The following is a 15870-nucleotide window of genomic DNA, read 5'->3' as shown; positions in this document are numbered from 1 at the left end:
ATTTTAATTTGTCTTGTCCTGATGAATAGCGTAGATTAAGTGTAGATCTATCTATTTGATTTATATATTTGTTACTTTTTATACTAAGTAAAATACTGTTTCAGCAAATAAATAGATTTAATCTTTCTCCAATCCAGAGCAACCTCAAAGATCCCATCTTGAATATAACATAAGGCACATTTGATTATATGAATATCCCCACAGTCACCTTCCTATTCATTTCCTTTGGAGCAGTTATTGGCTACACATCTTGATAAAACCACAGATTAACTTATTTCTATGGTTTCCAGATTCGGTAAATTTTTGTTTTGAGTTATTTGATTTACCTGCCAAACAAAAATGAGTATAAATCATCTTTATGCCAATGCTCAATCTTTGAATAAATGTGACTATGTGTGTAGCACTGGAAGTTAAGCTTCTCTCTCTCATGGACATTATTTACAGGTGCAGTATAACCTACTGACCCCACCATCCACTGGGCCGAGTTCTGTTCAGGACGGGGGCAAACGCAGCGGCATCCCACTTTACTACGGATTCAAAGAGGTGGAGGAGAACTGGGCCAAACACTGTTCAGCAGGTAAGACCAATGACGGAAATGCTTTTTTTTTTAACCCTCTGGCCAAAGCATGACATATTGTATTAAGACATGTGCTCGTTCCCGTGCCATTATGTAGAACTAACTGGGTCACTTAGTGTTCCTGTATCTGTCATCGTTGACTGAACAGAACAGAAAGACGGCAACCTCTGGGTCTGAAAAGTGAAGCCATTGCGGTGCCTTCAACTGGCTCTCTTTCTAAGAGCCAGCAGGGGGCAACTCCTCTGCTTGCAAAAAGAAGTTAGATTGTATAGAAGTCTCAGAAAATGACCCTACTTCTCACTTAATTTATTGACCCAGTAAGCATTGTAAACATGACTTTATGGTCTCAATTGTTAGCTTCAAGTCTTCTTCAATACAGCATGATGTTTATTTAGTAAATTATAGTCTCATTTAAATTAGATCGACATAAAGCAGGGTATGCTTTAGGGTGTGGCTGCCTTGTGATTGACAGGTCTCTACCACAAAGTTGTCTGGTCTTGGAGTTGTTTGTGTTTTCGTCTTACAACTTAAACCCTTTCACAGTGTGTTTCCAGTTCATGAAAGTTTATTGTTGACCTGTTCGGTCTCCTAAAAATGTCTTATTCAGCATTTGGTTGCAAAAAGCCGAGATGGCGACATGTATTTCATGTGGTCTGGATTCTTGTGTTGTTACCTGTGAAGAAGATGAGGCTATGGTGGTAGTAGATGAGAGAATAATCTGTTCTGTTTTCAACCTTTCTTAGATTCAAATGTTCAGCCCAAATTCTACTGCGTTCTGTCCCCGGAAGCATCTGAAGATGATATCAGCAGACTGGACAGCAAGGTGAGACTTTGGTGTGTGTGTGTGTGTGAGTGAACAATTTGAATTGTATTCAAACATAACTCTTTTTTTTTTTTCTTCTGGTAGGTCTTCCCAAAGCTGTTCAGTGGAGCAGTTAAATATGATGAGCTGTATGCGTGGCTCGTCTCACTCCTGGTTGCAGGCTCTCAGTTTGACACAGCAAGAAGACAAGAGGGCAAGCCAATCACTCCTACGGTGAGAACATGAACAGGGTAGACCAGTCCATGATGCAGGGGGCATCCCAGTACTGCTCAGTGCTTTAACATACCAACTCTTCGTGGCTCCACCTTCATCATTCCCATACAATTTGAAATTGACTGCTCTTTTTCAATGTGCTTAAAATTAGAGCCTTCCCTAGTTGTTTGATTTTAAAAGGCTTTTAATGTGAAGCATGACCGGTCAGTTTTAATCAATAGTAACTTAATAAACTTCAGCCCTGACATTAACTGAGTGCAAATTAATAAACAGTGCATGTTTGTGTATCAACCTGCACAGGAGGCATGCTCCCTTCAGTATTACTTCCTGATACTGTGGAGGATTCTGGGTGTTTTACCGCCGTCAAAAGCCTACATGGAGCAGCTGAAGACTGGCTGCAGCGATCCCGGCGAGAGTGACATCCTGCACACACTGCGATGGTCCGCACGTCTCCGGGTGTCTACCTACGTGAACTGGATCAAGGTCTGTTGATACCTGATGGTCCTAAAGAATGCTAATGAGCATGGGAGATGACAAAACAAATGAATGACTTCAAAAAATATTACATTCAACTGTTTTCAAAGCTGTCAAATTTAGATCAAATGATTATTGACATCTTACACTGTACTGTATCCATAATCCTGTTATGTAGTATCTATCGTCTTTTATAAATTGTGGTTTATTTTAATGTATGACTATACCCATGTCATCACGGACAGGAGCACTTGGTGAAGCAGGGAATGACAGCAGAGCAAGCAGCCTCTCTGGTTGAGATGACTGCTGCTAAGTGCAGCACCGTTAAATATGACGTGGAGCTAGCAGAGGAGTACATTGCCAGACAGGTAATGATTACAACACAACCGTTGTTGATTTTTGTATCGATTGTTTTCCAAACCACGTTTTGACTGTCACTCTTGGGCAACTTGGTTCCGTTGCAGATTTCTACCTTCTCCGGCGTAGACCCAAACGCCATCCTTCCACTTGATCAGTTACCTTCTCTACAAGCCATCTATACACTGGACGCAGTCATCTCAAAAGTGCAGGTTTCTCTAGATGAGCATATGTCCAAGGTTGCCATTGAAGCAGACGCCCACAAGACATCGGAGATCACGAAGAACCTACTGCCTGCCACACTGCAGCTCACTGATGTTTACACGGCCTTCACAAGGTGAGAAAGCGATCCCTCTTAACTTCTGCACTTTGCTTAACTGTGAACATCAGACATGCTCATCTAGGTCACGTATTAAGTATAGCAAGCTGGACTCCTTGTTCTTAAAAAAAAAAAAAAAACTTGTCATGACCAGGTCTTACCTACTAATGAACATCCCAGAGGAAGGGGAGAACAAGCTGACGGATGCCAAGCTCCAAGGTTATGCTGCAGTTCTGTCCATTGGCTCCACCCGCTGCAAAGCCAACCAGCTGGGTATGTGGAAGAATTAAAGTGTAAAACGGTACATTCACTTTCACAACCTTTCTGTCCACTCACTGTTTCAACCTCAACTTCTAATGAAACTCCACAGGTCATACTATTATGCAGAACTTACCATCGGCTGTACAGACAATATGTGAGACCTGGAACGGCATCAACACCAATGAGTTCCCCAACATTGGTTCATGGGTACGTGAGTCTAGTTGTTGATTAAGGTTCAGTGTGGCTGTAAGCAGTTTATATAGGAGAGTATATAGGAGCCTTTTCTTATACCAGTGGGCTGGCACGAAGCTTGAAGGATGATTTGTAAATTTAATATTTTTTGGATCACCCACTCCTATTCCACTCCTGTAATAGTTATTTATTAAAATATCAAGATATGACTTACTGATATTGCCCTGCCCTACTCGGTATGCCAGCAATTATGAGACTAATATTCTTTTTGTTTTTTTCTTTGTCAGCGAAATGCGTTCGCCAATGATACCATTCCATCAGAGAGCTACATCAGTGCCATCCAAGCAGCTCACCTGGGCACGCTGAGTTGTCAGTCCTTGCCTCTGGCCTCTTCTCTCAAACACATCTTACTCTCTTTGGTTCGCCTCACTGGCGACCTCATTGTGTAAGTGCTTGTCAAATCTGAGTCATTTAACATATTACAAAAAAGTAAAACTTGTAAACTTGATTAAATATTGCTGCGTGTTTGTCTCCTCAGCACAGAGGAGCTGAATCCTTCGCAGGTTGTGCGCACTTTGCTGCCCCTCCTCCTGGAGAGCAGCACAGAGAGTGTGGCTGAGATCAGCAGCACCTCGCTGGAGCGCATCCTCGGCCCGTCGGAGTCAGACGCCTTCCTGGCCCGCATCTATGAGCGCTTGGTGACCGGGTGTTACAACATCATTGCCAATCACTCAGACCCAAACAGGTATGTCACGTGTAACATGATGATGAAATAAACCAGCCTTAAGAATATGTTTGATATTTACGTGAAACCACAGTGTGGCGTGAAACGGCTGTTTGTATTGCTTAACTCACGCCCCACTGTGGAGCTTTGAGCTTGTTTTAGCTCACTGTCTTCTTTTACTTGCCAGCACATTTATTGTTTGCTTGATTCTCATCAACCTTTGCTCATGTTGCAGTGGTTTGGATGAGTCTGTCCTTGAGGAATGCCTTCAGTACCTGGAAAGGCAGCTTGAGAGCGTTCAAGTGCGCAAGGCCATGGAAGAGTTCTTTTCATTCAGGTATTTGATCAACTGATGACACAGGCCGCATTCTTACACATTTATACCACTACCTCACATATTCTGTGCTCCTTTTTTCCAGCGGTGAGCTTGTCCAGATTATGATGGCGACAGCCAATGAAAATCTATCGGCAAAGTTCTGCAACAGGGTGCTGAAATTCTTCACCAAGCTTTTCCAGCTCAGTAAGTCTACCGTTCATTTCAATAAAGGAAAGCTTTTCACAAGCCTCTTGTAAAGTGGCAGTGCTTTAAATTGCCTAAATCTAATGGTGATGTTGTCCATTCCAGCGGAGAAGAGCCCAAACCCCAGCCTGTTGTGTCTGTGTGGCACTCTGGCCCAGCTGGCCTGTGTGGAGCCCTCTCGTCTGCAGTCGTGGCTGACGCGCATGACGGCCACCCCGCCCAAAGACTCCGAGCAGCTGGAAGTTGTGCAAGAAAACCGACAGCTCCTGCAAGTGCTCACCACGCATATTGTGCGTGACAACAGCCAGGTGGGCGAAGGTGTGTGCACGGTCCTCCTCAGCACACTCATTCCCATGGCAACAGACATGCTGGCCAATGGGGATGGAACGGGCTTCCCTGAGCTAATGGTCATCATGGCCACGCTGGCCAGTGCCGGACAGGGGGCCGGTCACCTACAACTGCACAGGGCGGCCATCGACTGGCTGACCAGATGGTAAGAAATACATTTCAATGACATGCTGTCGTCAGATCAGTTATCACCAGAAAAACTGCTTGGTAGAAGGAATCTCGTATTTATTAAGGATTGAAAATGTACTTTGTATTGGGGTGTCCTAATCCCTGAGCCATTATCAACCAGCGATAAATCAAATCAGCAATCTTAAATCTGTGAATATTCATTTTTAAATTACTCTATTTTTTTTTCTCTGCAGCAAAAAGTATCTAACACAGAAGAATGTTGTGGAAAAAGTGAGCACAAACTTATCCCAAGGAAAGGTACGTTTTTATACATATATATATAAGTTATATTTCACCCGTTTATAGAAGTGCCTTATTTGGACTTCATCCAGGTGTAATTCCATTCAAAACACTGACCTAATGTGTTTTTATTTACCAATAACTGTCAAGTAACTGTTCCTTGATTTCAGCACGCCAGTATGCTGGAGTGCTCGTGCCACATCATCTCTTATCTGGCTGATGTGATGAATGCCTTGCGGCAAAGCAGTGGCCAAGGCACCTCAGCCATACTGATGGAGGGAGAGGAGAAGGCCATGGAAGTGGACTCTGACTGGGTGGAGGAACTTGCAGTGGAGGAAGATGATTCCCAAGCAGAGGACTCTGTGAGATCTCATCCCCTCATGTCTCCCTTTGTAGATGCTCGGCATACAGACCTGAACATAAAATGCTTTGAAATGTGTTGTGAAAACTACTGCATTGTACTTAACATTAATCTAATCTACAGTTTTTAACAAATGGAAAAGACAAACGATAATAGAATTACCCCATCTGACCAATCTCTGGACTATAGACTATAACACATCTAAATGCACTTTAAACCTGCTGCTAACCACTTGCCTCAGAAAGATGTTTTAGTTGTCGTTTTCCTGCTGCAGGTTGAATTAGAAGCAAAATCCCTCTGGTTGAGGTGCACAGTATGCCTCTTAGTCTAGATCATGGCACTGTCCAGCAGAACAAAAATGACATATAATGGGTTTCACCTTCTCAGTCATTTCCAAAGGCGGTGTTGAACAATGTCTTTATCCAGATGCCAGAACTTGTGCTTGGGCTAAATGGAACAATACATCTTAACATGTTTGTTGTTGTTTTACAGGATGAAGACTCGCTTTGCAACAAACTCTGCACCTTCACCATTACTCAGAAGGAGTTCATGAACCAGCACTGGTAAAGAAAAGTTGATTGTTCCCTAGGATTTTGGTTTCATTCTTGAGTCAGACCATGAGTTGGTTCTTTAAGTCCTGATCAAGTTAAAGGGGTTTCAGCAGGTCATGGGACGCTCTACAAACTACAAGGCTGTCACACCTGAAAACAGATTGAACATGAATCCTTTAATAACCCAGAATACAGAGGGTTATTGAAGATCCTACATACAATAGATTTACATGAATCGTAAAAGTTGTATAATAATCGGTTGCTTATAGTGAAGCCAACTAGTGAAGTTCACTTAGTACTGATTAAACTGCTTCGTTGTAATTTCTTAACACTTTGTTTTATTTGTTTGTTTCCGTTATGCACATACATAAATCAGATGCAGATGGTCGTGAGTTAAAATGCCTTTATGTAGAAATCTAGAGTCTTGTCCCTTTCATTCTGCAGGTACCACTGCCACACCTGTAAGATGGTGGATGGGGTAGGTGTGTGCACAGTGTGTGCCAAGGTCTGTCACAAAGACCATGAGATCTCCTATGCCAAATATGGCTCTTTCTTCTGTGACTGCGGTGCCAAAGAGGATGGCAGCTGCCAGGTGAGACCGAATACCTCAGGTCATCATGGGAAGAGAACAACAGCGGTAACTTTGGCTTGCAAGTCATTCCCCCATCGACTTTCATCCAGTCATTTCATTTGTTCAGTGTCATAGCTAGCCTACACCTGTGGCCAGAAGGAGAGATAAATCATATTATCAATGAAAAGGCCAGCTTTCCTAGTTAATCTTAAAACAATTAATGTGCATGTGATGTTAGTTAGCAATGTTTTCTTTGTCTTTGTGTCAATCTTGTTATTACAATGGCTAAAATTAGTTTTGTTCAAGGAGGTAACAAAGTGAAGGTATATGAAATCGGCATGCAGCTAATTCCAAATATTGATACAGTTAATAATTGCTTCAGGAATATCATGGAGTCCTTTTGAATCCATGATTTTGTTTACCTTTTGAAGGCTGTTCAGTAAGCCTCCAACCCACTCTGACCTTCCTTTTGACTAAGAATATACTCCACGATGTGGAGGAGCTAGCAAAGTGAACACAAAAGCAGGTTATCCTAATTGTAGAGAAGCTAAACAAAAATATCTATTGTGTCTTATTGTATTTGATGTGCTGCCAGTTGTATACGCATGCACATATCAACAATGTTGCTATTCTCACTGCTCCACTTTGTGTTGTACCATCCACAGGCCTTGGTGAAACGCAGCCCCAGCAGCGGCATGGGCTCCACCCTGAAAGAGTCGTCTGCGTTCCAGAGTGAGCTGCGTATGCCCGACAGTGCTATCCGCCACCAGAGCGCCTCGCCCTCGGACAAGGGCAAGGTCACCATCTGTGATGGCAAACCTGGAGACGAAGACAGACCTAAGAAGAGCAGTGTGTGCAAGAGCATTGAGGGCTGCCAGGAAGAGTTGGTAACACAAGTGGTGAGAGAAAATACAATTTCAGTGTGTCTGTCCGTCACGTGTCTTATTGTTTGCTCAAGACTCAAATGACTTCAATTGCGCAACAAAATGCAGTTGTTGTCCATTTATTTTAGATCTCAAGCTTTTGGCTCTCTTTCTCCACTACAGATGGGATCGTCCACAGCGGCAGTCATACTAGAGATGCTCATGTTTCTCATGGAAGCCATCCAGACCAACTTCCAGCAGGCGTCAGCAGTGGGAAGCAGCAGCAGGGCTCAGCAAGCACTCAATGAACTGCATACTCAGGACAAAGCTGTGGAGATGACTGACCAATTAATGGTACGAAGACCTGTTTAATTTGGAGTTGTTAGGAAAAAGCCCTTTGTTCCTTAAATCTGGATCCTTTCTGTAAATCCCATCATAAACTACATTGTATGTAAATTCCTGTGCTCTTCCTCAGGTGCCCACGCTGGGCTCTCAGGAAGGGGCTTTTGAGAACGTGAGGATGAACTACAGTGGTGACCAGGGACAAACTATACGCCAGCTCATAAGTGCACATGTGTTGCGTCGTGTTGCCATGTGTGTCCTGTCGTCCCCCCATGGCCGCCGCCAGCACCTTGCAGTCAGCCATGAAAAGGGAAAAGTAAGCTTCATAAACCAGTCAGCTGAATCCTGTGATAATTATATTATTATACAATAATAACAAAAAGCTTGAGTGGACAATCTTCTTTAGAACTTGCTTTGAAATCCACAGTTGATTTTTGTTATACCGGAGTTGAGTTACCTGTTAACGGAGCACCGCTACCAAACAAAGCTGCAGTAATGCCGGACGGTTGCAAATACTTTTAAAATGAAGGCAGACATTGACCTTTTAATCGTCCAATCATTCCACACTTTAAAAACTGTGTTGCTGTCAACATACTATTATTGTCATTGGATAGATTTTAATATGAATATAAATAATACATTTAACATAAAGCTTATTTTCTATTGTTTTTTTCCACGTTATAATTGCCCTATCGGTCATCAGCAGTCTGCATTTCCTTTTTTGTTTGAACACCAGATGACGCTTTTCTCTCTCTCCCTCTTCACAGATAACAGTTCTGCAGTTGTCCACTCTCCTGAAACAGGCCGACTCGAGCAAGAGGAAGCTAACACTGACCCGTCTGGCCTCTGCTCCAGTCCCGTTCACTGTCCTCAGTCTCACAGGAAACCCGTGTAATGAAGATTACCTGGCTGTGTGCGGCCTCAAGGTCAGAAAGCCAGTTTCTTCTCAGTTTAAGATTGTTCTGTTTTGTGTGTGTTTTCTGATCCCATAGAGATAACAATGTCTGCATTTTGCTGTCTTTAGTTACCCTAAATCATAATCATGATAGAATTCAGAGTAGCTGTTCATGCTAATGTTAGCCAAGTAGCTTTAGAAGTACTTTTTTAATGAATTGCTGCTATTAAGGAATTTGGTATTTGACTGTTATTTTTGTGTCGTTCTTTCATTTTTTTTTCCCAAGGACTGCCATGTACTGACTTTCAGCAGCACTGGCTCAGTGTCAGACCATCTGGTGTTGCACCCTCAACTGGCAACTGGCAACTTCATCATCAAAGCTATTTGGTTACCAGGCTCGCAGACTGAACTTGCAATCATCACTGCTGACTTCGTCAAAGTAAGTATTAAGAGAATAGACTCTTTGTACGTAACTTTAGAGTATTGATTATTACTGGTGATCTGATTGAAATTATCCATTGATTTGGGAAGACACTCTAATCATGTGACTTTGATTATTCTGCGTTTTGCAGGGTAAAAAAACACTTAATAATACTTCTTTTATTTGTCTCCCTTGCCAAACAGATTTATGACTTATCAGTGGATGCTTTGAGTCCCATGTACTACTTCCTGCTCCCAAGTTCCAAGATCCGCGATGCTACCTTCCTGTTCAACGAAGAGGGGAAGAACATCATCGTCATCATGTCTTCAGCAGGTTACATGTACACCCAGCTCATGGACGAATCCAGCAGTGCCCAACATGGCCCTTTCTATGTCACCAATGTATTGGAGATAAACCACGAAGACTTAAAGGTAAGCAGGATGTAAACTTATGCAGTGGAGTTAATCCCACGAAAATGTGCGAAGTCGTAAAATGTATAATTGTTTGTTTAAAAATATGAACACAATCGCAAGCCCTACAAGTGCATTCCTGCTCTCATCTTTTGGAAGATTTCATTGATTACATGTTAACACAAATTCTCTCCGTGTGACTCCAGGATAGCAACGGGCAGGTAGCCGGCGGTGGCGTGTCTGTGTACTACTCCCATGTGCTTCAGATGCTTTTCTTCAGCTACAGCCAGGGAAAGTCCTTCGCTGCCACAGTAAGCCGCAGCACCAGCGAAGTGCAGAAGCTCTTCACCATCAATGTCAAAGGGTAACGCTTCTTCCACACCATATACGGTTCCTTCGCTTGCACCTGCCACTGCACTGGGTCTTGCAAATGTAATGAGTACCTGGACGAGCTAACCATGTCTCCATCTCGCTGGTCCTCCCGCCGTCTTTAGGTCGAATGGCAGCAGCAGTAAGGTATCGCCTGCTCTGTGCCAGTGGTCTGAGGTCATGAACCACCCAGGCTTGGTGTGCTGCGTGCAGCAGACAACTGGCATACCGCTTGTCATCATGATCAAGCCAGACACCTTCCTCATCCAAGAGATTAAAACACTGCCGGCAAAAGCTAAGGTAAGGGCCCCTTACTGTACTGACGTGGAAGAGCCACTAGCTCTCCTCTTCTATCAGAAACAGCGACATATAGAATTGCATTGCTAGGCTTGGGTCCATGTTTACTTCCTGTCAGCTGATGTCATTCACATACACTGCAACAGGAAATAAACTGGGACACATTTTAGATGCGGTATCAACTGTGAAATGGTCTATAAAATGGAAAATGCTAAAAGGGGCGTGAACTCACTACAACTGCGCTGATCTCTTGTTCGTTTTGACCTTTTCTTGTAATTCAGCAAAATATAACAAAGATGACCACCAAAGTGGTCACCATCTGGTTTTCTAGTGCACAGATGTAGAACTCATCTGCATACGCAGAGAGTGCAGTGCGCAAATCAATGTATCCCCTATCCGCGAGCAAGTCTGTGTACGCAAGTATGAATAGACCTATATTGAAAGCTTTAGTTCATTATGATAAAGACTTAAACGTATACTACATACTATCTAATACCACAACATACATTGAAGGGAATTAGTTAAACTTACGAAATATGATAATTAAGCTAGAAATTGTAGCAGTAATTGCTAAATCATTTACATGTTTTATCAAAAGTGTCGCCCATTCGGTTTTATCGTCATTTCTTATGGTTAACATTAATAATTTAATCTTTTCCCCAGATTCAAGATATGGTAGCTATCCGACACACTGCCAGCAATGAGCAGCAGCGTACGACCATGATTCTTCTCTGTGAGGACGGAAGCCTGCGGATCTACATGGCCAACGTGGACAACACGTCTTACTGGCTCCAGCCCTCACTGCAGCCTAGCTGTGGCATCAGTATCATGAAGCCGGTCCGCAAGCGCAAAGCCGCTGCCACTAGTGAGTAAAGGGCAACATGCATGAAAAAACAGCCTGAGCTCTGAGCATCACACTTAGACAATAGCTGCTTTTGCCAAAATACCTTAATTTTCATAAAGAATTCTGTAAACACATTTAGTAGCTTCTCAGGAGCGTTCTCAGTGAACCAGTAGCGCTCACTCAGAAACTGAAAAGTGAGGGATTGTGACAGAAAATGCTTACTTACTCAGCATATGCTGTGTGCCTTGCAAAATGTTCATATTGTAATGCAAGGATTTTACTTTCAGCCACTCGGACCTCCAGTCAGGTGACTTTCCCAGTGGACTTCTTTGAACACAACCAACAGCTGACGGAGGTGGAGTTTGGTGGTAATGACTTGCTGCAGGTCTACAATGGACAGCAGATCAAACACAGGCTCAACTCCACTGGGATGTATGTGGCCAACACAAAGGTAGGGACATTTTAATAGAATTATTCTCTGTTAGAAAAGCTGCAAGAGACTGCTGGGCTTTCTTTCTTATGGAATGGATGAATACTGTCCGGCAAGCATGCGTTTGTTTTATGGCTTTTTACTGTAAAAGCAAAAAATAGATAGTAGTCGTCAAAAGGGTTGTACCAACATTTTGCACACTGTGCTGTCTTAACAACATATTGTATGTACTGGTGTTAATGGGCTCACTTAAATCATTCGAGTATAGGTTCAAAAGTCCTCACTTGTACTGTATATAGCTTTAGTATCTTTTGCCCACCGCTGTGCAATTTAACGTGCTGTGACGCTGAGTACTTAAGCATTATTATGCATCCAGACTAAATGGAGCTTTTTTTGCTAAAACAGCCTGAAGCCGTTTACACTGTTTATACTGTAGTTGTACTGTTTTACTATTGGATAAATTGCGTAAACCACAACAAATGTTGTGATTCTGGTTGTTTTCTCCTAGCCTGGGGGATTCACTGTGGAAGCGGTCAACAATAACAGCTCAATGGTGATGACGGGCATGCGGGTGCAGGTGGGCACCCAAGCCATGGAGAGGGCTGCTTCCTATGTGGAGGTCTTTGGCCGCACCATGCAGATAAACCTGACGAGAGCCCGGTGGTTTGACTTCCCCTTCACCAGAGAGGAGGCCCTGCAGGCGGACAAGAAGCTGTCCATCTTTAGTAAGAGCAAGAATGGGCGATGATGATTCCATCTGGCTACTTGTTGCCGATAACCTCACCACTATCCATTCATGTTTATAACTTATTACTAATGCTAAAAGCACCGCATACTGTGCCTTTAGCCCACTGATGCTATTGCTCTTGGTGCAAACATTTATACTTTGCCACATGGATAATTCCAATCGGATGCAAAAAAAGGGGCAAATTGCACTTTATGGGCGTGTTTGCGCTGTAATATTAATATTAATATCTTTTGTGAGTCGGTCCCAAGGGACCAATCTCTCTCTGAACTTGCAGAACAACTAGATAATTAATGAGCCTCATGCATTTATTACAATAGCTAACCTCCAACTAAACATGGTGGGTGTGAGAATATTTATTTAGTTCTGAGCAGCTTCGTTAACTTGGATCACATAGAATTTGCTGCAGACTGTTTAGAAACCATTTTCTGATGCAGTTTCCTCTTCCTGCTCTTAAAGTTGGAGCATCTGTTGACCCAGCCGGAGTCACCATGCTTGATTCAATCAAGATCTACGGTAAAACCAAGGAGCAGTTTGGCTGGCCTGAGGATCCACCGGAGGACTTCTCCTCCGCGCCGGTTAACAATGTCTGCAGTCCCAACCTCAACCAGGGCAACGGCACCGCTGACGGAGACATAGCCACCCCGACCACCACCAGCGGCACCGTGCTGGAGAGGTATGAGCTTTCCACTTGGGTTTCATGACGTCAAACACAAGTTGGCTTTTACACTTCTCAATCACATGTAGTCCAGTTAGCCACACTCGTGATCTGATGAGATAGCGTTTCTTTGACTTTTGAGTGATCTAGTTTATGTCAATTATATGTGAAACCTTTTATCTACAGCGTCAGATGTTGCCGTACTGTTAATACGTTTATCCTTTTAATACCTGTGGGCAAATCAATAAGCAGTATTGTTTTTTTACGATTTGTTTAAGTGTCCTAAGTTACGGTATTATTTTGTTAGATTAGCCAAACATTCCTGTGGTTGTTTTATCTATAAACAGTTTCTCAATTGGTTTTGCATGAAATGATCATAATGCTAATAGATGTTGTAAATATACATGTTTAAATATTGTGATAGATGTGATAGATTTTATCCATATCGCCCACTTCTAGCATATCGTTACCCTTCATGTGTCCAGCTGTGTAGTTTTAACAATGGGGGGGTCGGGTTCTCTGAAGAGGATTTAGTGCATGGCTATCGTGATGTCATCTTTTCTTGCATGCTTCTCTTTTGTTCAATGAATCATTTGACTTCACTTGTTTCTTTCTGTGATCCTCACACTTTTTTTTTGTTCTTTTTTTCTTTTGCTCCCAAAAATACAATAAAAAGTTGTGAAACTGAGTCCTTATCAACCTTGGACCGGTTAGTAACTGCCTTTTCTCTGCTTGTTTGTATGGTTTTGTGCACGTGTGCTACTTTGTGTGTCCATGCCTGAGACTGTGAACATGCCATGCACCATCTCCACACTTGTACAACAACTAAATGTTTTTTTATTTTTCTTGACAACATTTATTCTTGCACCCAGCATTGTTTTGGCATTTAGATCAGCACAGACTGCACCAGGTTCAGATTTGCTTTTTTTTTTTTTTAATTGGCTGATTTAAGGCTAAATCTGCAGTTGGAGCGGTGTTGATCTTCTTTCTTAATTCCAGGTTGGTAGTCAGCTCCCTTGAGGCATTGGAGAGCTGCTTTGCAGTAGGTTCCTCCAGTGAAAAGGTAAACCGATGAAGATATTTTTTTCTTTGTAGCCTTTTAAAAGTAATAACACACTTGAATGAAAAATCCTCATCTTCAGGGAGCACTGTTGACTGCATGTCTTTACCTCTGTAGGAGAAGAATAAGGCTGCAGCGCTGGAGTTGGCCACTCTACTCCTGTCCATGCCGACCCCTTCAGGTGTGCAGCAGCAGACCAAGGGACTTCTTGCCAGCCTGCACACCAGTCGAACCGCCTACCACACCCACAAGGTAAAAATATCATCCGATGTGTCAGACTAGACCAAAATCTCAACATTTATCAACAGTTAATCTATTAAATGTATACATTTCAGAGCAGTTACTTGTGAAGAATACAACACATACTAACAACTCTGCCTCCCTCTCATCAGGACCAGTCCCTGCTGAGTAACGCAGTGCAGTGTCTGAACAGCTGCAGCCGTGAGGGGAGGGACCTCGACCCCGATGTCTTCCAGAGACTCGTGATCACAGCCCGCTCCATTGCAATCATGAGACCCAACAACCTGGTGCATTTCACAGAAACTAAGTCACTACACCATGACTCTGGTAAGAGGCTATTCTGCTGGTGACGAATGTCGCCCAAGGCTAGGGAATAGCAATTTGTGTAAAGTATTTATATGGTTACATAATTACCCTTTCTGTTATCATGAGGTCATGATTAACAGCTGCAGCTAAATAACCTAAAGGTCTCAATTAAAACTCATTCACGTTCTTCTCTCCTTAACCAAGAAATGACGGACGATGGGCAAAAACATGTGGATGGTGAAAGCTGTAATTTTATCACCCAGCTGATGAATAACTTCTGGAAGCTCCATTCCCTAAAACCAAAGAACGCCTTTCTTGCTCCAGCTTGTCTGCCTGGTAAGTTCAAACTTTGGGACAATGACTCGGTATAAAAAATATATATAGGTAATCTTAATATCTAATGTGATCTTGGAAATTACATTGTCCACTCACATTTTCATGTTATGTAGAACATTTACATTTGTATACGGTCTATAAGTGATAATTAGATTTTGGTACTGCCCACCTGATTTAAAACGAGGCTCTGAGTGTGTGATTGTTCTTCTGTTCCTCTAACTAAGGCCTAACTCATGTGGAGGCAACAGTCAATGCCTTGGTGGACATCATCCATGCATACTGCACATGTGAACTGGATTACATCAATGTAGCCTCCAAAATCTACATGCAAATGTTACTGTGCACAGTAAGTATAGTACTTATATTGATCACGAGGCAGTTCAAATGTCATGTATGTACCAGGAAACAGGAAATCACTTACTATAATTTGCAGTTAGGATAGGAACTGTTACATGTACTACTGTATTTAAGAGCAGTACAGACAGACTGTCTTTAGGGAACCGTTCTGAATTTCATCTCATTTCAGGACACAGCTGTGAGCTTTGCATGTAAGCAGGCTCTGATCAGAGTGCTTCGACCAAGAAACAAACGGCGACATGTGACCCTTCCATCTCCCCCACGCTCCAACACACCGATGGGTAAGTTTTCACACGATTTTCATACAAACCCTCTGTTTGTATACTGTATGTTACTTGGGTATTAAAACTTATGAGTTGGTCTTAAAAGGCATTAGGACAATTACACTTTTAAAAGGTTTTCAGCATACGCATTCCATGCATGCTTTGTGTACGTAAAACCAACTGATTGTCTAAACCAGGGGTGCCCAATACGTCGATCGCGATCGACTGGTCCATGATTTGGGAAACTTCCAAAACCTCGCGTCAGAGCTGGAGACTCAACGGAAGGCGTGTGCGTAACTTGACAATGCGTGCTACACAGAGCAGATTGACAAGTG

At 42.7% G+C, this 15870-nt stretch overlaps 1 protein-coding gene across 12 annotated transcripts in view; it reads left to right on the top strand.

The window, feature by feature from the left end:
• The window catches only part of ubr4 (ubiquitin protein ligase E3 component n-recognin 4), a 50854-nt gene that overhangs the window by 12472 nt on the left and 22512 nt on the right, over positions 1 to 15870 (top strand). For 6 of the 12 annotated variants that reach the window (XM_076094232.1, XM_076094235.1, XM_076094231.1 and 3 more), the window contains 36 exons: positions 445 to 577; positions 1321 to 1400; positions 1485 to 1613; positions 1914 to 2096; positions 2333 to 2455; positions 2552 to 2781; positions 2918 to 3036; positions 3134 to 3231; positions 3504 to 3661; positions 3755 to 3961; positions 4176 to 4277; positions 4360 to 4460; positions 4566 to 4953; positions 5171 to 5234; positions 5387 to 5578; positions 6070 to 6140; positions 6573 to 6765; positions 7365 to 7598; positions 7746 to 7916; positions 8038 to 8220; positions 8672 to 8830; positions 9086 to 9238; positions 9424 to 9651; positions 9837 to 9994; positions 10125 to 10299; positions 10960 to 11161; positions 11428 to 11591; positions 12079 to 12295; positions 12775 to 12991; positions 13650 to 13682; positions 13973 to 14036; positions 14151 to 14285; positions 14426 to 14600; positions 14784 to 14915; positions 15140 to 15261; positions 15442 to 15553. In XM_076094232.1, the coding sequence (XP_075950347.1) occupies positions 445 to 577; positions 1321 to 1400; positions 1485 to 1613; positions 1914 to 2096; positions 2333 to 2455; positions 2552 to 2781; positions 2918 to 3036; positions 3134 to 3231; positions 3504 to 3661; positions 3755 to 3961; positions 4176 to 4277; positions 4360 to 4460; positions 4566 to 4953; positions 5171 to 5234; positions 5387 to 5578; positions 6070 to 6140; positions 6573 to 6765; positions 7365 to 7598; positions 7746 to 7916; positions 8038 to 8220; positions 8672 to 8830; positions 9086 to 9238; positions 9424 to 9651; positions 9837 to 9994; positions 10125 to 10299; positions 10960 to 11161; positions 11428 to 11591; positions 12079 to 12295; positions 12775 to 12991; positions 13650 to 13682; positions 13973 to 14036; positions 14151 to 14285; positions 14426 to 14600; positions 14784 to 14915; positions 15140 to 15261; positions 15442 to 15553 (5605 nt within the window). The remainder of the gene's footprint in view (positions 1 to 444; positions 578 to 1320; positions 1401 to 1484; positions 1614 to 1913; positions 2097 to 2332; positions 2456 to 2551; positions 2782 to 2917; positions 3037 to 3133; positions 3232 to 3503; positions 3662 to 3754; positions 3962 to 4175; positions 4278 to 4359; positions 4461 to 4565; positions 4954 to 5170; positions 5235 to 5386; positions 5579 to 6069; positions 6141 to 6572; positions 6766 to 7364; positions 7599 to 7745; positions 7917 to 8037; positions 8221 to 8671; positions 8831 to 9085; positions 9239 to 9423; positions 9652 to 9836; positions 9995 to 10124; positions 10300 to 10959; positions 11162 to 11427; positions 11592 to 12078; positions 12296 to 12774; positions 12992 to 13649; positions 13683 to 13972; positions 14037 to 14150; positions 14286 to 14425; positions 14601 to 14783; positions 14916 to 15139; positions 15262 to 15441; positions 15554 to 15870) is intronic. The other 6 variants (XM_076094240.1, XM_076094237.1, XM_076094234.1 and 3 more) reach the window with 3 other exon arrangements.

Source organism: Anarhichas minor, unplaced genomic scaffold, assembly GCF_050575085.1.
Source record: "Anarhichas minor isolate MPS153535 unplaced genomic scaffold, ASM5057508v1 ptg000003l, whole genome shotgun sequence".
NCBI classification, from domain to species: Eukaryota; Metazoa; Chordata; class Actinopteri; order Perciformes; family Anarhichadidae; genus Anarhichas; species Anarhichas minor.
The sequence above is the reverse complement of the archived record's forward strand: the minus strand, read 5'-3'. Positions and strand labels throughout refer to the sequence as shown.